This window comes from Thalassophryne amazonica, chromosome 3 (assembly GCF_902500255.1).
Source record: "Thalassophryne amazonica chromosome 3, fThaAma1.1, whole genome shotgun sequence".
NCBI lineage: Eukaryota > Metazoa > Chordata > Actinopteri > Batrachoidiformes > Batrachoididae > Thalassophryne > Thalassophryne amazonica.
In genome coordinates this window covers 16262931-16288801 of record NC_047105.1, presented here as the reverse complement: position 1 = coordinate 16288801, position 25871 = coordinate 16262931, and the positions used below count along the sequence as shown (strand labels likewise).

Genomic DNA, 25871 nt, shown 5'->3' with positions numbered 1-25871 from the left:
TTTTCAGCTCCGTTAATCTTTAAATTATTTATCCATAATTGAAAGCATATTCTTACATGAGTCTGCGTCATGCATGGTAAACCGCATCTGTCTCTTTCCATCATATTTATTTATTTACTGAACATCTTCATTAATTGATGAAGAGTAATTATTATTTATCGGGGCATCATAATGTTCCAGGCGTTGATGTTAAGGGAATGCTCACCTGCAATTCCACGGTGTGCCTCGAATATCAAATACTGCCTACCTGTAGGCTTGAAAGGTGACTCTGAAAAGTTTGTGTCTGTTTGAATACTCTGAGGGAAATATCAGTCTGTGTGCAGAAAGTTTTCAAATACCTCCTGCAGCTTAATCATCTACTCTTCTGTCTGTCTTTATGTCCCTGCAAGCAATTTTCTTAAGTTTTGCCAAAAAACTGCTACATACCCATCTTTCATTTGATGTGATTAAGCAGCCTAACAGGCCTGCTGAGGTGACTGTTTGTTTGATATTTAAAACATAAATCTCAGTGCAGTTATTCTTTAAGGATCTGTAGCTGGCTGTTATGTTGCCGATTTCTGAGATTTGTCACACTTACTAGTTTCAGATTTTAAGCCAACATGTCAGACAAGACAACTTTGTTTGTTGTTTTAAAAAACAGTCCTCTGCCGGACCTGATGCCCATTTGGTGCGGTGCTTCTCTAGCAGGACCAGGAAAAGGGCCAAGGTCTCCACTTTGGTACCCCAACTCCCATAGACTGGACATATACTGGACAAACTCTGCGGGACATCACCCACAGGTTTTCTATACAGACCTGGAAAAGCTGATATGAAGCCAAGAATTTACTGCTCTGGGCGTGGGCACGTTGGCAGCATTTCCTGTGCCTGCATCATAACAAACCCATAAATCGAGAAAGAAGTGGAGTGTAGGTAACTTTGTGTGTGAACTGGACGGGAGGGAAGATTGAACATGCCCGTGTCTTCGGGTCTGAACCAGCTAAGCTAACAGGCTAACCTCAGTTTTGGTTTGATGTGAGTAGTAAAAGTTATGACCCATTTATTTTCTCAGTAATCTTACGGTAACAGGACCTAATGGATCAAACTACTAGTAGCTGCAAAAAATGCTGACATACACCATTAAATTTGTTGAGAATTTAGCTCACTGTCAGTATTGAGACATCTTTGGTTATCCATTAGGACATTTTACCACATTATCAGCCATATTATTCCAGGTATTTTGAATAAAATGTTCAAAACGACAGACACAGTCCTCCACAGCTATGCGCAGGTGCATTGAGCAGTGTCTGAGTTAGCCATGCTGTGATAGACAGAGGCACTCAGTTCAACAGCTGTTACTCAATGTGACCACACCCCTAATTATGCAGAACTTTATGGCTTAAAATGTCTTAAACTAAGAAGTTAGAAAAAATGCACTCCACCATATAGTTGTCATGGAGGGGTAAACTATTTATAGACACCAAAACTTTTTTTTGTACCAGGGTGAAAACATGTTCATTTCTGCTCTGGACATTTTAACACGGGCTTGAATGGAGCCTGCTCACTTTTGGAGGCAACATCAACTGACCAGTCAAGGAACTGCAACTTTTTCTTCTTCTGGGTGTACTTCATCTGAGACCATCGGCGCTTACTTCCTGGCAACTGCGTATCCCAGTAAGCTGCCTGCTATACTATATAAAGAAAATAAAGAAGAAGAAAAGCTCTGCGGCAAGTCTATTATGCATGTGGAAAGGTAGTTGACCCCAAATTGCAATCACTACTTTTACCATGTTGAGTGGCAACAACTAAACCCAAACACTTCCAGGCTGGCATGTCGCTGTGGAGAAATCTTAACATGCTCTTAGCAAAATTGCAGTAATTAAGCCACATTGGAGAGTTTTTAAGCATGAGCTACCTATTTAGTCGTGGCATAATGGACTACAGTCGATATGTGATCTGTAAAGACTGCTCCATACATTTCGGCACATATATGGGCCTTGGATTACTTTCGGAGTTTAAATAATCGTGTGAAAAGCAGTTTAATTTCCGTGGTGTATTGTTTTTGAAGTAATAACTGCGTACATTACCCTCTCACCAGACAGCGTGGACATCCTTACGATTATAGAAATCCAGGTCTGCTTTGATTTATTTATTTCTTTTATTACATTTAATGATTTTAACAAAGGGTTTTTTTTATTCACTTGTACAGTTCCTATAACAGTTGTACATACTGGTCTGAATTACATGTATTATTTAAGAATATTATTTAAATATTGGATACTTTGTTTTCATTCTGGGCCATTGGCAATTGTTTTGTTGTTTAAAACTAGAAAGCTGTTATCTTGCTTTTTTCTTTCTTACTTGTCAGCATTTTTTAATTTGGGTGCTCTAAAACATAATTTGGGGTGAACTTGCTATTCATTTATGCTAAATCAGGGGTTTTCAAAGTGTGGAAGAGTGAGCCCCCCCTCAGAGAACAAATGAATAATGAATAGCTGCCCCCCCCCCCCCCCCACACACACACACACACAAAAGTGACACAATCGACATGTTTAAATGGCTTTGAGAGAGGTTAAGAAGCGGACTTGCCGCTACTGAAAAGCAGCGAAGCAATGAACCAGTGAGGCAGTGGGTCAGAGCACTGCTTTATTGCTTCAACAACAGCGGCTGCAGAAGTGGTTGATTACAGACCCACTGCAGGGTCTGCAATCAACGTACAGAAATCATAATTTTCCCGACAAACACCCTCAAAAACAACAACCGCTCGGAAGGACCTATTAGGGAATCGTTAAGCAAAGAGACTATTGATGTTGGTGGATCGAATAATTTCTTAACGATTCTCGGAAAAGAACTGGTCCTCGATACCCAGCCCTTGTGACCCCCGCCCCCCGAAGAACTCTGGCGCCCCCTAGGTGGTTGTGCTTCACAGTTTGAAAACCACTGTACTAGATCATTGCCTTCTGCGCAGAAAGTCTGCTGGATCTTCAGATCACAGACTTAAATATATTTCTTTAGAATTTTCTGAAGGGGAAAAAAACTGTTTTCACAGTACTGTAGCTGCAGTCCTGCACGTTCTAACAAATATGAGCAAGACCTCGATCTCTTTGCAAATGTTTTGAGATGGACAAAAGTGAGTAAATCCTGTTGTGGTCTCAGCGCAGAATGCTGCATTTGCTTGATTGTATGAGCTGGATAACGCGCTCATATACTCATGGTCTGTCATTCTATTCCACACATTTACACGTGAGAGGTCTCGCACCCGATTGTTTCAAAGCTTGAACTGGTCACAGAAAGCTCACACCGAGAACAGGCTATTGTGCCTGCACCTGATCCCGGCAGAGACATCACATTAGTGGCATTTTGACACTTGGAACTGGCCTACAGCCGGTGTATAGCATGCTGTGAGCGTGCAGGCTTTGTGATCAACATAGCCTGCCATGAACGTTGGTGTGCATGCTGTATTATAAAGCCACAGGACCGTGGACTGAACAGAAAGCTACAATCTTGCAAGTGGCTGTTCAGAAAGAGAAAATCTTACTGAAACTTAAAGTCCCGTGAAATGAGAAATTTCTTTCACTGTGTTGGCCTTGTTTTTCTGTGTGCATTGTTGTGCTGTGTGTTTATTATTACATTTTTTGATCAGCACATTTATCAAAAAATGTACCTTTTGCATACTCTTACATCAGAGTCCCACTGTTTCCTCTTTCACTGACAAACCCTAATAAAATCCGCTTATTGCTTATGAGGAAATGAATAAATGGAACCACTGGAAAAGCTGAGTTGTTCCCATGACCACCATCTTCATCTGTTTTGCATGTTAAATCCTCACTTATTCTGGTATTTCTCTGCCTTTTGATTATGATATCTGAGCAGTATTCTGTTGAATGTGGAAATAATTGAAATGGCAGGAATAAATTGGTTCTTGAAACCTTTATATGGGCTGCTGGAGATACACATGCATTAATCAGGTTGTGAAATCAATGCAAAATCAGTCTTGCTGTGGATGAGCTTGTGTCAGCCTGTCAATATTTCTTGCAAATATCTAACTTTGTGCAGACTATGATTTGTTGCCACAACTGAAGATTGCTGTTAATGTTTAAAATTGTAGCCAGTCCATCTAAAATGGCATATTAACCCTTTTCTTATGATATTCCTTCATACATTACTGAACAATATATTCAAAATAATTTGAAATATATCATTTATAAAATACACAAAACTATACAAATACGAGTACTATAAAAATATTACAGTGCTGCCCCACTGTTAATTTGTTGTACCTGAGTAGTTCTATAGGCACACATTGCGATCCTTGTATAGTGTTGATCTGATGACATCACTGCGTTTATGCTATGGGAGGAGCATGGTGTCCTGGTTCTTTCCCTCAGCCCCAACCAGTCTCAGCAGAAGACTGCCCCTCCCTGAGCCTGGTTCTGCTGGAGGTTTCTTCCTGTTAAAAGGGAGTTTTTCCTTCCCACTGTGGCCAAGTGCTTGCTCATAGGGGGTCGTTTTGACCGTTGGGGTTTTTCATGGTTATTGTATGGCCTTGCCTTGCAATATGGAGCGCCTTGGGGCAACTGTTTGTTGTGATTTGGCGCTATATAAGAAAAAAGTTGATTGATTGATTTTAGTGAGGATTGTGTCGTTGTATGTTGTGCAAAATATGCAAGCTTTGATCTGGAAGGTTCCTGTAAGGCTGTTTTTCGTGTTCCACCTGTTGACTGTCCTGTGACGTGTCTTTTGACATATCCGCCAAGCTGCTTTATTGACATTTTAACACATTGTTCCATTTTCATGTTCTAAAATATAGATTATTAATGGAGCCAATGGGAAAATACTGTTTGACATAAGCTGTATTTCCTATTTTATGTCAGATTCAAAGTCAGACCAGTGATAAACAGATTGCAAGCCAATTTACCAATCATCCTTCCACTCTTTTTTGAGATACAGCTTCTAAACAAACTCACTACAGATTGGTGGGGTACTAGGCCCTGGCATTGCTAATTTAGTTTCAGGTGCTTTTGGCTGAGCCACACACTCATTACAGACAATCCAGACAAAGGTGAAGGTTATTAGATTACCTCTAATTGTTTATTTCTTTGCGTATACTGAGGGCCTCATCTTTAACCATGCATGGCACATGGCCTAAGGCAGTGTTTTTCAACCTTTTTTGAGTCGCGGCACCCTTTTTATATTTACAAAATCCTGCGGCACACCACCAACTAAAATAATAATTATAATGCTATTACCTCTGGTTTTGCGCAAAACCCAATTATCGCAATAGAAAATCGATACAGAAAACATCGCATTTCGAAAATCCTCAAGCATTTTGCGTGCGCTCTGATCTCAAGTAGGGCTGTCACGATTAGAAATTTCTGGAAACGATTAATTGTCAGACAAATAATTGCGATTGACGAATATATTGTCTATTTTTTTCTTTTTTTCCCCTTCTTTATATTCTACTATTGTAGTATAATTACACAACTCTGGAAGAACGTTTGGCTTCTGTGAGTGGAGAAACTGGGAATGGTGCAACATTTTTATTTTTATCTTCATTTTACATACAGTCCCAACTTTTTCTGATTTGTGGTTGTTTCTGTTGCATTTCTGAAATTGTTTCTCCTCATCAGTCACGTTTTGTGATTAAACACTACATTAAGCTCAAGACTGAACAAATAAATACATTTGGAAAATAACAGCTGTTAAAGTTCAGAGTTCTCACCTGCTTTTTGTCTGAACATTTTTTTTGTGTGTGTATCTCAGTTCATTCATATATTCTCATTTTTTAAATATGTTTTTAAAGATATTTGACCGTTTATTTCATCTCATGATCTCATAAATTCAGCATACGATGCGCACATGGTGTGAACAGGACGGTAACGGCAGAATCACACCTTTAGAGAAAGTTCAGAGAGAAGTAAAAGCTTCACGTTTTCGTTTTGTTAACATGTTCACTCGGGTTAAAATCCTCTCTCTGCTCCGCGCTCGCTGCGCACTGAACGTGTCGCGCCTGCATTCAGGAATCTCCCTCACCCACCCCCTCCCCTCCCTCACCCACCCCCTCCCCTCCCCTCCCTCACTCACCCCCTCCCTCGCAGTCTGCAGCCTGTTAACTCCGCGCGCGTGCACACACAGGCACAGACACACACACCGACAGCTCCGCATTTTAGACGGCTTTTGAAGAAGACGGCACTGTTTTAATCGGCCGTCAGCCTCCTTGTTATTGTCCCGCCTTAAGACGAGAGCGAGGCTGCAGCACAATGACGTCAGATTCTGAGTTGTTTTATGCTTTGTGGATAAAATAAATAATTCACGGTAATCGCGAATATGAAAAATAATCGCGAATATGAAAAATACCCACGGCACCCCTGACGATCGATCACGGCACCCTAGGGTGCCGCGGCACCCCGGTTGAGAATCACTGGCCTAAGGCACATTGCACAAATCCGTTTGGGCTGTGTGCAGCAATTTTTTTCTATTTACATGGCATGTAATCTGATTGCAGAATATGGTGCAGGGTACACAGGGTTGGACAGATGTTCTTAATTAGTAATGGTAATGTTTTGTAATTAAACCAATCAGCGTATCTGTCATTCCCTTTAATAACACACACTGTTATTTAAAAAGTGGACTCAAGTGAAACATTTTCCAGGACGTTTTAATGGTCTGCCAATTTGTCATAAGATGCTAGTGGACAGTGTCCACCAAAGCTCCCTGAGGTGATGCAAAGAACCAGTAAGGTGAAGTATTTACTTTTACTTTTGTTTAATGATAGTCTTCATTTCAGTGTCATTGTAGTACGTGTGTTGTGAACCAACTTATGTAAAGCACATCTAAATACTGTGTCGCTTAGATACTGCAAGCATACTGCAGTCTCCTTTCTGGACCACAGCTCTGCTTCTATACAGAGGACATATGAATTTGAAAGTTTATGTCATTCTTTACATGTGGTGTCCTGCAGGTCGGGCCGCCCCGTCAGCTTCATGGTGGTCTTCAACACTCCAAATCCCCTTAGTAAGATCACCTGGGTGAACCGTCTGCACTTGGCCAAGATTGCACTGAGTAAGTCACATAAGCTTCCACACACACACAGCTACTGTGTCATTTCTATTTAAATGATGTCATTCAATGAAATGTGATAAGGGTGTGTTAAGTAAGCAGCTCAGACTTAACATCAGCTTTAGTTTCTGTTGGTTAAGTGCAAAAGTAGAGTCAGGTCTTACATCATAAACAAATAAATAAATAAAAACAAGACTTTCAAAGGGGTCATCCAAAGGTTATCTGCTGTCAAATAAGAGAAACTGTCTAAAGAATGTAAAACCAACAGGACTTCTCTTTCTATTTGTCCTTAATAAAGCCACGTTAGCATTCTGACAACTGATAATGTGAGACGATGTTCCCCCCACCAACTAAATAGACACGTGAGGACAATATTAGACAGTGTGCTCTTTAGCAAAATTCTTTCACTTTATGCAGTAAGTGCGGGGAGATAAAAGGTCTCTGCCCAGTAGGGAGGTGTAGTTTACACTGTCTTTTATTTTTAAATCTGCCACACTTGAGGTCTTCCTCTCTGGGATTCATCAATGCTTGCTGTCATCCAGTAGCAGCACAAAGACACCACACAGGAGTACAGAAGATAATCTGCATATTTGATTGTGATGACACACTTTTCCATTCACTGTCTCTTCCTCCTTCTCGACCTCCATCTATTCTGTTTTTCCTTGAGAGCTGTCATCACACAGCCTGCTGCTGCTGCTGCTGTGACTTGAAATGTTCAGGGTTTCAAGCTAACATTCGTAGTAGTGACATTGTGGAGGATACTGGTGTTTATCAAAGGATTGGTATCAGCTCCTTACTTGCTTGTTTGTGTGTGACGGTCGTAATGGCAGGCACATCTTGTATTAGTGCTGACACCACCACCGCCACCACTTTTAAATAATATACGGTAAGTAATTTAAATGACCCAAGTTGTTTAAGTTGCACACAAGATTTCTGGAGACTTTGCCCCCCTGTACACACACACACACACACACACATCTTCACATTCTCCATTGCTTGCCCATTACAATAAAAAGACAGAGGGGCAATTCCATAAAAAATGGGACATTACCATGCAAAAATTAATTTCAGTTATAGATTCTGAAAACACGTGCAACTTATTTATTAAACCCCCAACTGTACAATACAAGTTGAATTCATCAGAATTGATCTCTTTCCCACATGAATTTTGACTGTCAAATGATTTGTTAATTTGGTTGGTTGTCAGTTTTTGCTGGATTTTTACATTCAATTTTTTTTTTTTTTGGTTTGACATATGTTCTTATTGCATGTATCTCCAGAAAGGTCGGGCATGCAGGGGATGTGGAAACAGTTGTCTCAGATTTTCAAAAACCTTTTAAACCCAGAAATGCATGGAAGGGTGTAACTCGATGTGAAATCATCAGTAATATAATTATTTCATCTTTTCCAAAACAAATCAGTAAAATATTTCAGAAAACATGTCTTTTTATCTGCAAGTCATGTTAAAGAACCAGATAAAACATCCGTCACATGGAATTTTTCACATCCCTGAAGCCAGTGCTGCCAAATGCCTCACTATTTGTTCTCTACTGCAGTCAGGATATTAGTGAGCCGACTCCCCCTACATACCTGGATTCCACAATCATGAACCATTAGTTTTGAGAGAATTTTGAAATTAAGTTTGAGGAAATTTTCATGCATCTTTCTTGTAGCGTCCGTCACAATCACATTTTTGTTTTAATAAAAACACAGAAGCATCACTAGATAGCTCTTCTTCCCTGCTTAAATACCTCAAAACCTTAACTATGCCCACACACATGATTAGTGACGTAGTGTGAGACTGGTTGAAATGGCTCAGACTTCTGACAAATGTAACGTCTGTCACGGTGGAATTTCACAGTGGCGTCTCCGCCAGTGCCACCATCACCACATATGATATGGTGGCGTAGAGGTCCATGGAACCATGCGTATCTGTAGACTCTCCAGCTTGCAGAAAGCAGTTTATGTCTGAATGGCATCAGAAATGTGTGGCTGAGCGCAGAGAATGCTTTAGCTGCAGTGAAGTGCAGCATCCCCAGCCTTTCTTTGTTGCTCGCACCTTTATCAGGAACATAGCAGGCGTACTGATGAGGGCGGTGTCTTCCATATAGCACGCACTTCTTCCCCTGCAGCTGGCAGGGAGACATGGGGTGATGTTCACAGCCAAAATACACAATCTTTTCAGTTTTTTTGTGCACATGAGGACCTCAGCACAATGGCATTGTTGTTAGATCCCATCAGAATTTAGTACGCAGCATAATATAAACCACAAAATGCATAATACATGTTCCATTTTCAACACTGAGCTGAAATTAATTCAATGAACATAATTTAACTTAGAACACCAAAAGAATGCAGAATGAATTTCATTACTGTTGTTCAAGTTTACAGCTATTGCGAACATTTCTGCCTTCTGGAGATCTCTGATGAAGTAGTCATCAAAATCTTCTAATCACTCTGTCGACTTACTATACAATGCTACAGCTGTCAGCAGCTCAGCTTTGCCGTGCTTTCAAAGCACCATGTAGCCTCCAGAACTTGTCACCCTCTGTTCCCGTATTTATTTAGAAAGATAAAAGGAAAATGCTTTGCCTTTCTGTAACTTAGACGTGTTTTACCTGAAGTGACCAGTGAAGGGAGTCTTTAAATATAGGTCATCTGGTGTCTTAAAGCACATATTAAAGTTTACAATTATCTTCTCCCACTTCTGGCTGCTCCCGTTAGGGGTCATCACAGCAGATCATCTGTTTCCATCTCACCCTGTTCTCTGCATTTTCCTCTCTCACACCAACCACTTGTATGTCCTCCCTCAGCACATCCACAAACCTCCTCTTTGGCCTTCCTCTTCTCCTCCTGTCTGGTGGCTACATCGTCTGCATCTTGCTCCCTATATACCCTGAGTCCCTCCTCTGTACATGTCTAAATCATCTCAATGTGCTGTCCCTCTGCTGCGTTCAGTCCTAATTCTGTCCGTCTTCATCTCATCCAACAGCACCTTAAACTCTGTGTTCACTTTTTTTTTTTTTCGTGCTACCACCTCCAAGCCATACAACATGGCTGGTCTCATGTTCATCTTATAAATGTTGACTTTCACTAGTGCAGACACCCTTCTATCACAAATCACTTCTGCTACCATTCTCCACCCACTCCACCCTGCCTGCACTCTCTTCTTCACCATGCTACCAGACTAAACTTTGGACACTTTCACTCATCTACCTTAATCACCTCCACCCCTTGTAACTGCACAGTTCCACAGTACTCCACCTTGTACACACACACACACACACACACACACACACACACACACACACACACACACACACACACACACACACACACACACACACACACACACACCCTCCATTTGCTCATACTGTCCTACTGTCCTTTCATTCCCCTTCTCTCCAGAGCATATCTGCACCTCTACAGGCTAGTTTCAATTCTCAATCTGCTCTGTACTCTTCAGAAATCATCTCAGAGATATTGTGATGTATTTTAAAATAAATACATTTCATTTTCTGTAAGTAATGACCTGTTTCCGTGTCTGTCACCTTAAATGAAATGGGGTGTCTGCGGCTTTGCCACTCCCGTTCTCTTTTCTCTCTTTCCACACTCCTTTCTCGCTTCACTCTTTTTCTTTTCTCCATCTGTCTCCTGCAGTGAATCTGCAAAAATGAGGCAAGGAAATTTTAAGAAAGATTAGCTATTTAGGCTTGGGTTATTGTTGTTATTATTATTAGTAGTAGTCTTATTAGTGTTATTACTTGAAGTTCAATCTCATATGGTTATTTTTGGTCTGTTTTTAAAAGGTCACAGATGCCACGGAAACCCACTGTTTTAACCTTTTCACAAATTATCTAAATCCACCAAGAACAACAGCCCCAAAGCTGAGGAGTATTTACTGTATGTGCTCCACACTGTAGGCTCATATTTTGCATCTTTTAAACACAGTAGTGTCACCTACAGTGAGGAAAATAAGTATTTGAACACCCTGCAGTTTTGCAAGTTCTCCCACTTAGAAATCATGGAGGGGTCTGAAATTTTCATCTTAGGTACCTATCCACTGTGAGAGACATAATCTAAAAAAAAAAAAAAATCCGGAAATCACAATGTATGATTTTTTAATAATTTGTGTGTTACTGCTGCAAATAAGTATTTGAACACCTACCAACCAGCAAGAATTCTGGCTCACACAGACCTGTTAATTTTTCTTTAAGAAGCCCTCTTATTCTGCACTCTTTACCTGTATTAATTGCACCTGTTTGAACTTGTTACCTGTATAAAAGACACCTGTTCACACACTCAGTCAATCACACTCCAACCTGTCCACCATAGCCAAGACCAAAGAGCTGTCCAAGGACACCAGGGACAAAACTGTAGACCTGCACAAGGCTGGGATGGACTACAGGACAACAGGCAAGCAGCTTGGTAGAAGACAACAACTGTTATGATTATTTATTAGAAAGTGAAAGAAACACAAGATGACTGTCAGTCTCCCTTGGTCTGGGATTGCATGCAAGATCTCACTTTGTGGGGTAAGGATGATTCTGAGAAAGCTCAGAACTACACAGGAGGACCTGGTCAATGACCTGAAGAGAGCTGGGACCACAGTCACAAAGATTACATTAGTAACACATGATGCTGTCATGGTTTAAAATCCTGCAGGGCAGCAAGGTCCTCCTGCTCACGCCAGCACATGTCCAGGCCCGTTTGAAGTTCACCAGTGACCATCTGGATGATCCAGAGGAGGCATGGGAGAAGGTCATGTGGTCAGATGAGACCAGAATAGAGCTTTTTGGAATCAGCTCCACTTACCATGTTTAGAGGATAAGATCAACCCCAAGAAAACCATCCCAATCGTGAAGCATGGGGGTGGAAACATCATACTCTTGGGGTGCTCTTCTGCAAAGGGGACAGGACGACTGCACCGTATTGAAGGGAGCATGGATGGGGTCATGTATTGTGAAGTTTTGGCAAACAACCTCCTTCCCTCAGTAAGAGCATTGAAGATGAGTCATGGCTGGGTCTTCCAGCATGACAGTGACCCCAAACACACAGCCAGGGCAACTTAGGAGGGGCTCCGTAAGAAGCATTTCAAGGTCCTGGAGTGGCCTGGCCAGTCTCTAGACCTGAACTCAATAGAAAATCTTTGGCGGGAGCTGAAACTCCAAACCTGAAAGATCTAGAGAAGATCTGTATGGAGGAGTGGGCCAAAATAACTGCTACAGTGTGTGCAAACCTGGTGAAAAACTACAGGAAATGTTTGACCTCTGTAATTGCAAACAAAGGCTACTGTACCAAATATTAACATTGATTTTCACAGGTGTTCAAATACTTATTTTCCTCACTGTATACACAGCCTTAGTGGTAAACATAGCACAAATGTTTCATTTTAAAACGAGCAGTCAGAGATTTCTGGCTTCTGCCAGTCCGTATCCGAATTGCCTCCAAAATTTAGTGGAGTCTTCCATGCCTGAATAACTATCTGTGGTGCAAATTTGGTGAGAATCTGTGAAGTAGTTTTGACGTAATCGTTCAAAGCCTATATAAAGTGAAATCTTGATCCAGAATCCGACTCTGGATCACCTCCAAAATTTAACAGAGTCTTCCATGGCCTAATATCTATCTGTGGTAAACATTCCAGTTTTGAAGTAATCCTGCTAACAGACAGACAGACAAATAAATAAATAAATAAATGGCGATTATTTTATTATGTCCTTGGTGGACATAATAAATGCTATAGAATGGGACAAAATTCTATCCAGTTTTTCACTGAATGCATTTGGGAAGTAGATCAGCACCAACCTCGTCAGGATGACAATTATGTGTTAATTGCATTACACCCACACTTTGCCTTCCCATTTAACCAGATGTAATTACAATAAGGGAGTTGTTGATTTAATTTCACGGATGGTATACTGTCACCGAGGCTTCCTTCATTGCAGGCCTGCCCTGCGCTCAGGGGAGAACTACAGTTGAATCAGCATTTCAAATCCAGTGAACCATGGTCTTGTTTATTTTCAAATGGGTGCCATGCTCCAAAATGTCCCTGAATGGTGGATGCCACAAATAGCTAATGTTCTCATGCATGATTTAGTGAGTGATTGGACATCACAAAACTCATTTTCCCAGAGCCATCTTCACACCAATATTTATCCTGTTAACCCCATTTAGTGGAAGCTCAGCTTTGTCCCTCTGTGTTGCTCTGTAATGTTCCTTGTCAAGACAAGACAAGATGGCGCCTGTGTGTGTTCCGGCTGCTGCTTGCCTGTTACCATGTCGTTTTTCTGTTATTTTCCTGATTGTGTGTGCTGTCATATCAGCTTTGACGGATAGCGATTGCGTGAGTGCAATACAGATTTATGATCGCGACTCTCTTTTTAAAATTAAAGAGACAATGGAATGCCTCTTTCATGACTGGGATAGCTACAAGCAAACTTTCCCACCTCCGTTTGTGTGTTCCCCCTCCTCCCGGGAATACCTGATGTTGTGGCGACATCCAGGTAGTCCGAAAAAGAGGAGAAGAGGACGACGAGGAGTGTGGCGTGCGGCTCGTGGATACCGAAGCTACAGGTGGCTTCGTCCAAGTTCCACTCTTGCAGGGCCATATGGCTGGCGGTGCGGCCCTGTTCATGCATCCCACCACTCCTCTGTGTTGCAGGACTCAGCCTGGACATCACTGGGTCCCCGATGGACGAGTCGCTTGGGTCCCGGGTCCGTCCCTGTTTTCCGTGTTTACATCTCGGGAGCAGCGTGGGTTTCGCCGGTACAGTCGTGCCACACGTGACCGTGGGAGATGTCTGCAGCCTATCCCGCTGTGTTCAGCGGACTCGACTACCGCCTCATTGTTGAGTCGGATTGGATTATTGAATGCGCGCTCTATTTCAAATAAAGCGTTCTCCATTAATGAGCTTTTTGTCAGGAAAAACTTGGACTTTCTTTTCCTCACAGAAACGTGGCAGAGGGAAAATGAATGCATCCATTTAAATGAGCTCTGTCCTGCGTGTTGCTTAGCGGTGGGTAAGCCCTGCCCCTGTCGTGCGGGGGGAGGACTGGCTGCTGTGCACCGGGACCGGTACACATGCAGACTGTCGGATACGAGCCACGCCCCCTCTTTTGAGGCGCTCATGATAGAAGTTGGTTCCTCACATAAATTTTATAGTATTTTGATCTATCGACCTCCTGGCCCTGCTGGGACTTTTCTTAAGGCTTTTACTGACTTTTTATCGTCTATAATTAGATTGGAAAAGGTCTTAATTTTGGGTGATTTTAATTTCCAGATTGATGTTGATTCTTCTACTTCAGCAAGAGAGCTTATAACTATGACAGAGGCTTTTAATTTTAAACAGTATGTGTCAGGTCCCACTCACAACAAGGGTCACATGTTGGATCTGGTTTTTGCACTGGGCCTGGAAATTACCAATGTATGTGTGGAGGATGTTCTTCTGAGTGATCATTGTTGTGTTTTCTTTGATTTGATGGTGCCATCTGAGCCTCGACCTGTTTCTACTAAGGCAGAAAGGAGAATTATCACAGAGACAACAGCTACGCTTTTCTGTGATAAATTCAACCCTTTACTTTTTAGTAATCTCACTGAAACTGATTGTTTTATGAATAGCTTTAATAGCCACTGTGCCACTATCTTGGATCAAGTGGCACCACTCAAGGCTGATAAAGCTCCTCGTGAAAGTTTCTGTCCTTGGATAAATGATGGGATTATGACTCTAAGGAGAACATGTCGCCAGATTGAACGCCTATGGAAGTCAACAAAACTGGAGGTTCACAGGCTACATTTAAGAGACATAATATCTTCCTTAAATAAGATGATAGAGGAGGCCAGGACGAGTTATTTTAATCGCCTGATTGCCTCCAATAAAAGAAATCCTAAAGTGCTTTTTGACACAATCAGCTCTCTTGTGTCACCTGCTGCCGTCGCTCCTGTTATCTCTAAAACTAGTTGTGAGGAGTTCCTGGATTTCTTTATTGATAAGGTTAGAGTTATAAAGTACAACCTGCCTCCATGCCATGGTCCCCAGCACTGGGAACCTCCCACTCAGTGCTGGGCCTCATTTGAGCCTGTTACTGTAGAGGACATCTCAACCATCATGAATAAAGTGAAGCCATCCTCTGGTATTTTGGATGTTCTTCCGTTTAAACTGTTTGTGAATGTATTTGACTCCATCGGGCCCTACATTGCTAAAATGTTTAATATATCTTTGTCGAGTGGTGTGTTTCCCTGTTATTTTAAACATGCCATTGTGGAACCACAGTTAAAGAAAGCTGGATTGGATCCTACAGAGCTCAAGAACTTTAGGCCAATATCTAAAACCCCTTTCTTGGCCAAAGTCTTGGAAAAGGTAGTCTGTGCTCAATTGAGATCGTTTTTGCAGGCTAACAACATCCATGACACTTTTCAATCTGGGTACCGTGAGTTTCATTCTACTGAAACAGCCCTGTTGAAGGTGTCTAGTGACATGATGATGGCAGCTGACACTGGCAAATGTTCTGTGCTGATTCTGTTTGATCTGTCTTTGGCGTTTGATACCGTTGACCATGGCATTCTGATAAACAGATTGCGGGATTTGGTTGGAATGTCAGGTTGTGTTTGAGTGGTTTACCTCTTACCTGACTGGTAGAACTTTTAGTGTGACGGTGGGCAATGCAGTGTCGGAATCTGCAGATCTTCTGTGGGGTGTGCCACAGGGATTGGTCTTGGGATCTGTTCTCGTTGTATCTCCTTCCTCTCAGCAAGCTGATCCAGCAGTTTAGTGATGTGTCCTATCATTTGTATGCCGATGATCTGCAGCTGTACTGCTCTTTTAAGACAACTGAGCCACAGAAACTCTGCTCTCTCACAAATTGTTTGGCCAAAATTAAGGAATGGCTCACTGAGAACAGTCTGCAGTTAAATTCCAATAAGACTGAGACTCTGATTGTAGCACCAGATAGTGCTGTACCTGGAATTAAGCAGCATCTCGGTAGCCTAAGCTGTACGGTCAAAAGCAGCCTGCGTAACCTGGGTGTCATTTTGGATGGAGGAATGTCTTTGGAGCAGCACACAAATTACCTGGTTAAGAACTGTTTTTTCCAAATTCGGAACATCTCTAAGCTCCGTAAGATGGTGACTTTAAAAGAGCTTGAGATGATTGTTCATGCGTTCGTCTCATCGCGTTTGGATTATTGTAACAGTCTCCTCACCTGTCTGAATAAGAAGCAGTTGGCCCGCCTGCAGGTTGTGCAAAATTCTGCTGCGCGCCTGCTTACCCGCACCCGCAGGAGGGACCATATTACTCCTATTCTTAATACTTTGCATTGGCTGCCTGTCTCCTACAGGATTCATTACAAAATCCTGGTATTGACTTTTAGAGCTCTGCATGGACAGGCACCGGAGTACATCAGGGACCTGATCCAGCCTTATGCTTCCTCCAGGAGCCTCAGGTCGTCCAATCAGAACCTGTTGATGGTTCCTCGGACCCGTTTTAAAACTCGCGGGGACAGATCTTTTAAAGTGGTGGCACCTAGCCTCTGGAATGAGCTTCCCTGTGCCCTTCGTTCTCTGGATTGTATAGATACTTTTAGAAGGCAACTAAAGATGCATTTCTTTAAGTTAGCTTTTTAGCCTAATATTGTATTTTATTGTTTTCGTATGTTATTTTTAGATTATTTTTGTATGCCATGTGCAGCGCTTTGTGACCCTGGTCTGTGAAAGGCGCTTTATAAATAAAGCTTACTTACTTATTTACTTACTTACTGTCCCATATGTATGAATGCCAGTTGTGTTTGTTGTTGTTTTGGGTGGCCATTCTGTGTCTTCAGTGCATTGCCCATTATTCAAACAACACAAATGGCATTAACATTTCACCCCATTTGCATTTACATAAAACTTTGCAGCTGGTGGCAGCATGTTTGTTTTGTTGATAAAAGGATTTTAAATTGAGATGGAATTCAAAGCCACTCTGGTCCTGCGGTGTTGCAATAAAGGGTCTCAAACTGACAGCCCAGGAGCCACATAAGCTCCATGAGTCAATCAATCAATCAATCAACTTTTTTCTTGTATAGCGCCAAATCACAACAAACAGTTGCCCCAAGGCAATAGTTTTTCATCCACAGCATGCCTTTTCATGGGCATTTAATTACAGCAACCACAACCATTTTCATTCTACACGTGGAAATAGCAAAGCTGTGTGCATTTCCATCAGTGCAATGTCTAATTTTGGGACAAGTCTTTGGTAGCAGATTGTTTTGACTGAAGAAAGAATGGAGTACAAAGCAAAACTGGAGAATATTGAAGTGTCATTTGTGACTGATTGAATTTTGAAGACACAGGCATTGTGTTCCAGCATTCACAAAGCATTGCGTGGGGGTAACAAATGTCATTACTAGTTTCCACCCGATGCATTTGTCATTTTCCTTCCATACCAGATCTTCTTCTTTCGTCTTATCCCATGTCAGTGGACACATTCTCCTCCTGTTCTTCTTCACCCAGCAGTAGCCCATTTCCGCCAGCACCCTGTTGGGCAACAGCACCGATGGCGGTCCTTGCTAACTCTGGCCTCGACCGATCTAGTATGGAAATTCGATTTTTAGTCCACATGGTTGGGTTGACTTGTGTTACGCCACATGTCCTTCTTGACACAACCCTACTCATTTATCTGGGCTTGGGACCAGCACTCAGAGTGTAGTGGCTGCACACGCCATGTGACTGAGTTCCTTCTATGCCAGATGTACCAATATTTATGGTCCAGTAGAGAGTGTGCACGTCTCAGTGCAGTACAATCTCTTTCAGACAAGAGGTAGCAGGAGTTCATCTTACACCTATTCACATTCCATAATTCTTTCGGTGCCAGTGCTCATTAGCATGCCCCACATTGGCCACATTATGTCGCTTCACAGCACTTGAAGTTCACATATGTCAGTAGACCAGAAGAATTATTTCCTCCAGCGTAGTCTGTTTCCTCCTCAATTCATTACAAGCAACGAAGTCTCAACTTCAAAACGTCTCTTATTTTTTGTTGAGCTGTCTCCATCCAACCACCTGGAATCATCAGGATGGTCCAGTTGCTCCCCTTTCAGCCCGCTGGACTAGATGTTGTCCTCCATGTGTTTTGGTCATCCATGGGAACAGGACTCCCAAAAAGGGAGGATTTCCGACACAACAGAAATTACTAATCAAATTGACTGTTAACAGCCTTATAAACAACTGCACGGGCCTACTGTGTGTTAATCTCTGAAATCTTTTCACGTAACAAGTTGATAAAATGCTGGAACTGATTTTAGATACAAATAAACTTTGGGACTGTTTGTGGAGAGTTGAGCAACCTACAAAAGCTTTCACTAGGTAACCTGGTACAGACACATCGGTAGTTTATTTATTTAACAAGTCAAATCGAGTGTGGGAGCATGCGCTGGTAACGTGTCCACCGCTTGACAGGACCCCCTGGAGTCTTGGATGGCAGCCACCCAAGCATACAAGCAGTCCGTCCCCAACGCTCAAAAATAACCATCTATCTGCCATAGCCAGGTGCAACGTGGGTGTCCCCTTGGCCTTCTCCAGCTGCAGGGTTCTTGACCCTAAGACATCAGCATGCTGGATCTTATCCAGCAAAAATGTGCCACATGGCAGACTATTGAGACTGATGCTCCCTCACCATGCTGAGTCTCACAAAATAACTACTAAATTTGACACAAAGTCTTTCTTCGGACCCAAGAACCCACTGAAGAGTCTTTGTACCAAAGGCATCCAGTTGTTGCCTTGGATCACCATAGGTATTTATTAGGTCATGCCTTGGGCATTTATTTTACATAAATAAAGTCAGGGTATCAACAATTTAACCCTTTGTTGTTTTTTCTTAACGTAGCGTGTTTGCATTAGCTCTGAGGAAGATTTCGGCAATGCATTCGGGATTCGACACATATTAGTGGAAATACCCTGGATCTGGTTCTCGCACGTGGTATTGCTGTCACAAATATTGACATCATGCCTCTTACATCAGTGGTCTCTGATCACTCACTTATTAAGTTTACAGTTTCGCTGCCGTGTTTAGTGGAACAACAACCTTATTTAACACTGCAGCGATGCATCAACTCCTCAACTAAGACTGAACTAGAAGCTAGACTGCCTGATGTCTTAGCCTCACTTTTGACAAATACCCAGTCAGTAGACAGACTTGTGTGGATAGTTTAAACTCAGTGCTCAAAACGACACTTGACATGATTGCACCACCTGTGTTGAAACCACGCTCCCCCAAATTGCAGCCACTTTGGTTCAGTGATTACCTGCATGACCTCAAACATAAAGCAAGAGGTCTAGAACGGAAATGGCGTCGTTCAAAAGTAGAAGTATTCCACCTTGCGTGGCGTGATGCTATCTTAGACTATAAGCATGCATTATTGGCTACAAAGCGGACCTATTACTCTGATTTGATCAATAAAAACAAGCATAACTCAAAGTTCTTGTTCGACACGGTGGCAACACTTATTCATGGACAACCACCTGTAGCTTGCTCTCCTTTTACAGCACAAGATTTCCTAGATTACTTTGAGAAGAAAATAGACAACATTAGGTTGAACATATCCCAGCATGCCTTAACCCAGCCACTACACCCTGCTATTGAGGTGGGTGCCATTACTGAGGTATTACCTATATTTACAGAATTTGATAGTATCTCTCTAGACATGCTGACGAAACTCTAAAATGTTGCTCTAAAATTCTGGAAAAAGTGGTGTCACGACAGCTCGTAGACTATCTTACTGAGAATAATCTCTTTGAGCCACTGCAGTCTGCTTTTAGAAAATATCATTCCACAGAGACTGCTCTCACTAAAGTGGCTTACAATGGACTCGGACACCATTACAGTTCTGCTGCTGTTAGATCTCAGTGCTGCATTTGATACAGTGGATCATCATATTCTACTTGATAGGCTGGAGAATCATTTTGGGTGACGTCATATTTGACCAGTCACTCTCACTGTGTTTTGTACAGTAACACTACCTCTAACCTTAGTGACATGAAATTTGGGGTTCCTCAGGGGTCTGTCTTAGGCCCCCTGCTTTTCTCCCTTTATATAGCACCCCTTGGGCACATATTGCGGCGTTTTGGATTTACCTTTCACTGCTATGCAGATGATACTCAGTTATATATGCTGATAACTTCTGGTAATCTCGTTCACATAAAATCCTTAGAAGATTGCCTTGCAACAGTGAGAAGTTGGATGTCTAGAAACGTCCTACTTTTAAACTCTGAAAAGACTGAGAGAGGGTTTTAACAGACACCCTCTCTACTTTTAAGATTAGGCTTAAAACTTTCCTTTTTGCTAAAGCTTATAGTTAGGGCTGGATCAGGTGACCCTGAACCATCCCTTAGTTATGCTGCTATAGACTTAGACTGCTGGGGCGTTCCCATGATGCACTGAGTGTTTCTTTCTCTTTTTGCTCTCTATGCACCACTCTGCATTTAATCATTAGTGATTGATCTCTGCTCCCCTCCACAGCATGTCTTTTTCCTGGTTCTCTCCCTCAGCCCCAACCAGTCCCAGCAGAAAACTGTCCCTCCCTGAGCCTGGTTCTGCTGGAGGTTTCTTCCTGTTAAAATGGAGTTTTTCCTTCCCACTGTCGCCAAGTGCTTGCTCACAGGGGGTCGTTTTGACTGTTGGGGTTTTTACGTAATTATTGTATGGCCTTGCCTTACAATATAAAGCGCCTTGGGGCAACTGTTTGTTGTGATTTGGCGCTATATAAATAAAATTGATTGATTGATATATTGTAGAAAGGTGATTCTTTCTTCAAGATCTGTAATCAGTGTCACAACAATATATATTATTTATGCCTAATTCACAAATTTGATGATAAATAAAAAAAAAAAAAAAATATATATATATATATATATATATATATATATATATATATATATATATATATATATATATATAATAAAATTGATTGATTGAATTGATTGATTTTACACTTTTTACTCTTTTAATTCATGTTATTAGTAATTGGAGCGGGCTGCGGCCTCAACTTCACCTAAATTCTGGGTCTTTTAGTGAAGCTTAGGGCTAGCGGCCGGCGATCACCTTAGTATTTCTTCTGTTTTTCTTGTTGATTAATGCTGGCAAATTATACAGTATTTTTTGTCTTTCTGATGCCTGATTCTGTTTTTTCTCTGTTTAAGGTGCAGCTCCATCCAGAGATGGGAGTTGTGTTTGTGTTGGCGACCCTCCTGTCCTGTGCACCAACAGTAATTCTTGTATATTCATTCGTGAATTGTTCTGTGAATTGTTCTGTAATTTATGTTTGTAGCATGGCCCAAGCAGAGGGTCACCCCTTTGAGTCTGGTCTGCTTGAGGTTTCTTCCTCAGAGGGAGTTTTTCCTTAGCACTGTTGCTCTGGGGGTTGGTACGGTTAGACCTTACCTGTGTGAAGCGCCTTGAGGCAACTTTGTTGTGATTTTGCGCTATATAAAGGAAAATAAACTGAAAAATTGAAATTGAATTCCTTTAAATTCCTCCACGTTCTCCTTTGCCTCTTCACTGTCAGAGACCTTTATCCTTGGTGTTCTCCTTGATCTTTCTGTCTTTCTCTTACTTCTTGGGCCCAGTAAATAAGGCAGGAATATCACCATTGTTTACCTTTTCAGATCTTTTGGCAGCAATCACATAGCAATCAAGCCTGACAAGACTCTCTCTCGGTAAACAGAAATTGTTGCTTAGTGAGTGCATGTGACGCAGTTATGATGCCTGGGAATAGAAAGTTGGAAACACCCCATGGTGGTGCTCTGTCAAGAGCCCCGGGGTCCGTTAATAACCTGGTATACCACTGCATCTTTTATACCTCTCTGAGTGGCCCTACTGTTTTTGAAGGGTTTCATGAAATAGCCAGAAGCGTTGCCTAATTAATGGGCTTTCACACAGCAGAATTAATTGCTTCCTGCCATGCAGTCCCAGCCCTTTCAGAGGGGGTTAGGGCGTCAGACATTGACGAGGCGAACAAGGGGCCGTCAAATTATGTGAGATTTCTGCCAAGATGTTGGTGAACGGAGCAAGAGAATGAAAGAAGAGGGTGATGTTGATGACGGTGTGTGGGAGCGTGTTTGTGTGTGTGGAGGGTAAGGCGGAGGTGGGCAGGGAAGGAGGTGAAAGGATGATTGAGACAAGCAATCAGCCCCACTGCAGGGAACGGAGGGCAGGCAGGGGGCTGATGCCTGCGGTTACACTGCTAAGTGTGCTGGTCTCTGGTGCTTTCCCTCACACGTGGATCAATAGATGAGTGGAGTGCAGCTCGAAGGATTTGGCACACTCTCCGGCACGCCTTCTTAATCCACTGTGTGATAACCTGTGCCGTACCCGTGTATACTGCACAGGAGACGAGGACGGCGGGAGGAAGACCAATGCAAAGTGTGTGTCCTCTTTTGTGAGCTTCAGATTAGGTAGAGAACAGCCGAATACTTCGGTAACTGATTTGAACATCAGCTGTCTTATGGTTAGCATTTTTTAATTTATGCTATTAAAATACATCTTTGGAATCTAGAAGATGAAAAGATGCCCTTTGCCAACACTTTTTTTTTAGATAAATATTCACCACAATCTTTCCTCTTCAGAAGGCATCCACTCACCACTCACTACTAACAAAATGTGGAAAAAATGGATGCGCTGTGAATACTTTCCGGATGCACCTTATGTGCTAGAAGGATTTTTCCTGAGCCCAAAAATTAATCTGTCAGACAGCAATGATTATCTCCCCATCTCGCTGTGCTCAAACACGGGAAATGTTTATGATGAGTAAACATTATCATGAATTTAATTAACAGATCCCACACTCGCATTGATCGATGGGAAATATCAATTGCACTAGTGTATTTAATTAGTCTATATCTTTGCCCTTTGTGTCATGGGGGTTGGTGGAGTGCCATGCTCTGCAAATTAATCTTTATCAGCCAAAGACTTGAAACAACACTATGATTGCATTAAGGAAACCGAGAAACTAAGTCGACCTACTTAAGATTCATACGGCGCACCTTCTCAAATGATCCTGTTCTGCATGGCTAGTGTACAGGACAGAGTACACAGTAGATAGAGGTGAACTTAATCTTTAGCTTGTGGAATCATCACATTCATATTGATTGACTTTAATGACTGCTGTGGTGAACCTGCAGTACAGTGGAGCTCACGCCTAAGCCTCATTTATGTGCAACGTTAAATACAGATATCAACGAGGCCCCCTGCCCACGCTATGCATTAATATTGTCTATATTTGTGTCACATGCATTCAAGGTGAATGTTGGATTACATGAAGGATCAGCTCTGAGCCCTTTCATGTTTGCAGTGGTGATGGACAAGTTGACAGATGAGATCACATGGTAGTCTTCATGGACTATGATGTTGGCAAATAACATTGTGCTCTGTAGTGAGTAGAGAGCAGGTTGAGACAAGCCTGGAGAGGTGGTGATACCCTCTGGAGAGAGGGGGAATGAAAGTCAGTAAGAACAAGATTGAGTACCACCATCTGCCCTTCCACATTCCCCTTCGTGATACCATATCAACCCATTAATTCCACATCACCTCTGTTCCCTTCAGTACACTCTACCACCACATCTATCTTACTCCAGATATGTTCTTTCCTCTCGCAGCCTACTTGTGGGACGTATGTACTGATGACATTCATCGTCACCCCTTCAATTTCCAACTAAGAATGATCCCAAAGCCATTTTTCGTCCCATCCACATCATGATACAACAGTTTTCACCCATGTCCGATACTCCTGCTCTTACTTGCCTTCCACTTGGTCTCTTAAAAACACATTATATTTTCCTTTCTCCTCCCCATCATACCAGCCAACTCTCTCCCTTGACCAGTCACACTGGTAACATGGGAAGTCCCACCTCTCACTTCCACACTTCTACTAAATTTTCTCTGCTCCCACTGCCACTGGACACATTCTCCCCCTCTTCTTCTTGTTCACCCATCAAAAAGAAGCAGGAGTTGGGCTGTTGTTCACCCAACAACAGCCCAATTACTGCTGGCACTCTGTTAGGCAACACACACAACCACAATCACGGGGAAGCCTTCTGAAGTGACAGTTGTCCAGAAGACACTCACGGACACTATCCACAAGTAGGTTAAGCCACAGAAGGTCATTGCTGAAAGCTCTGATTGTTCAGAGTTCTGGCTCAAAGAATATTCATGGAAAGTTGACTGGAGGGGGAAAGTGTGGTTGGAAAAGATGCACACGCAACAGGGGCAATCATAACCTTGAGAAGATTGCAAGGCAAAGCAAGAACCTCAGGGAACTTTACAAGGAGTGAACTGAGGCTGGAGGCAGTGCATCAGGAGCCACCATGGACAGACATGTCCAGGGAATGAGCTAAAAGTGTTGTATTATTAAGTTTGACATTTTATTTAGAAATCAAGGTCCCAGAGTCTAGAGGAAGAGTGGAGAGACACAAAATCCAAGGTTGAAGTTTCCACAGTCAGTGATGGTTTGGGGTGCCGTGTCTTCTGGTGGTGTTGGTCCACTGTTTTATCAAGTCTAAAGTCAACCTAACCTTCTACCACGAGAGTGTGGAACACTTCATGCTTCCATCTGTTGATAAGCTTTATGGAGATGCTGATTTTTTTCTTCCAGCAGGACTTGGCATCTGCCCACAGTGCCAAAAGTTCTAGTACCTGGTTTGCTGACTATGGTGTTACTGTAGCTGATTGATCCCACAGACAATCCCTCATTCTTTCTTTGAGGGGTATTGTCAAGAGGAACATATCAACAATCCAGATGAGCTGAAGGCTGCTGTCAAAGCAACCTGGACTTCCAGAACACATCAGCAGTGCCAGAGGCTGATTGCCTCCACGCCACACCACAATGATGCAGGAATTCCTTCAAAAAGAGCCACAACCAAATACTGAGTACGTTCACTTCCTGATGGTGAAAGTGAATGCTGGTGCGATTAGCTGCCGCTAGTGATGGGTAAATGAGGCGTCATGAAGCGTTTCGACACATTGCCAAACTGTATTGATACTGTGTCAATACTGTGTCACTGAATACTGACACCTGCTGGACCTTAAAAATCCCTACAGGCAACCTTGTTGACAGACTCAACTGACACTGATTTGATGACCTAGTATACACAATAATATAATTTAAGTCATTGTATTTTCTATTGTATTATTTCATATTGCCATGTAATTTTAAAATATCTTTGAAATTCTTAGATACAGTCAATAAATAATGTGAACATGTATCATAACATGAACATCTAAGTGAACATGTTGTGAATGAGGATGCTTGTGGACTGGGATTATGTTTCACAGAGTTTTATTTAAAAAAATAAGTTTTACCAACGTTTTGAAATGGAGTCTGAAAACACCCGCTCACACGGCACAGATGAGGCTGGAGTGCAGAGAAATTATTAGGAAAGCCGGAAAAGGTTTGGATAGATTGTCTTTTGGTTGTCCCAGTATCGACTACTTTAGATATTTTCCAAACCTTTGTGGTTGGCAGAACATATGAGGGCTGAAGGACCTGAACCAGTTCCCTGAACCCTTCACTCTCCACAATGCTGAGGGGCTGGCAGTCCTTCAGGATGAAATTCAGCAGAGCCTCATCCAGTATCTGAAGCACTGGAAGCATTTTGTCGTGCTTCAGTGTCGTGCTGTTGGCTTCTGGTTGGCATGACTGGCCTCTACTCGTGGTTGGCTCTCACTGCGGTATTGTATCACTTCCTGTTCCGGAGCACAGCTGTGTTTTGCTGTATCTGTTAGCTGTTTAATCTGCGTAGTTAGATTGATCTAGATAACTAGAAAAGGATTTGTTTCACAGTGTAATCTTCACGTGCCTTAACTAAAGCA

General features: G+C 42.2%; 1 protein-coding gene and 1 long non-coding RNA gene across 2 annotated transcripts in view; one reads left to right on the top strand and one right to left on the bottom strand.

Moving 5' to 3' along the window:
- The window catches only part of arhgef10la (Rho guanine nucleotide exchange factor (GEF) 10-like a), a 468560-nt gene that overhangs the window by 241830 nt on the left and 200859 nt on the right, over positions 1 to 25871 (top strand). Inside the window, 1 exon segment of the mRNA XM_034165874.1 lies at positions 6938 to 7038. Within this exon segment, the coding sequence (XP_034021765.1) occupies positions 6938 to 7038 (101 nt within the window).
- Positions 1 to 25871, bottom strand: part of LOC117506371 — a 249825-nt gene that overhangs the window by 58244 nt on the left and 165710 nt on the right. The window lies entirely within an intron of this gene.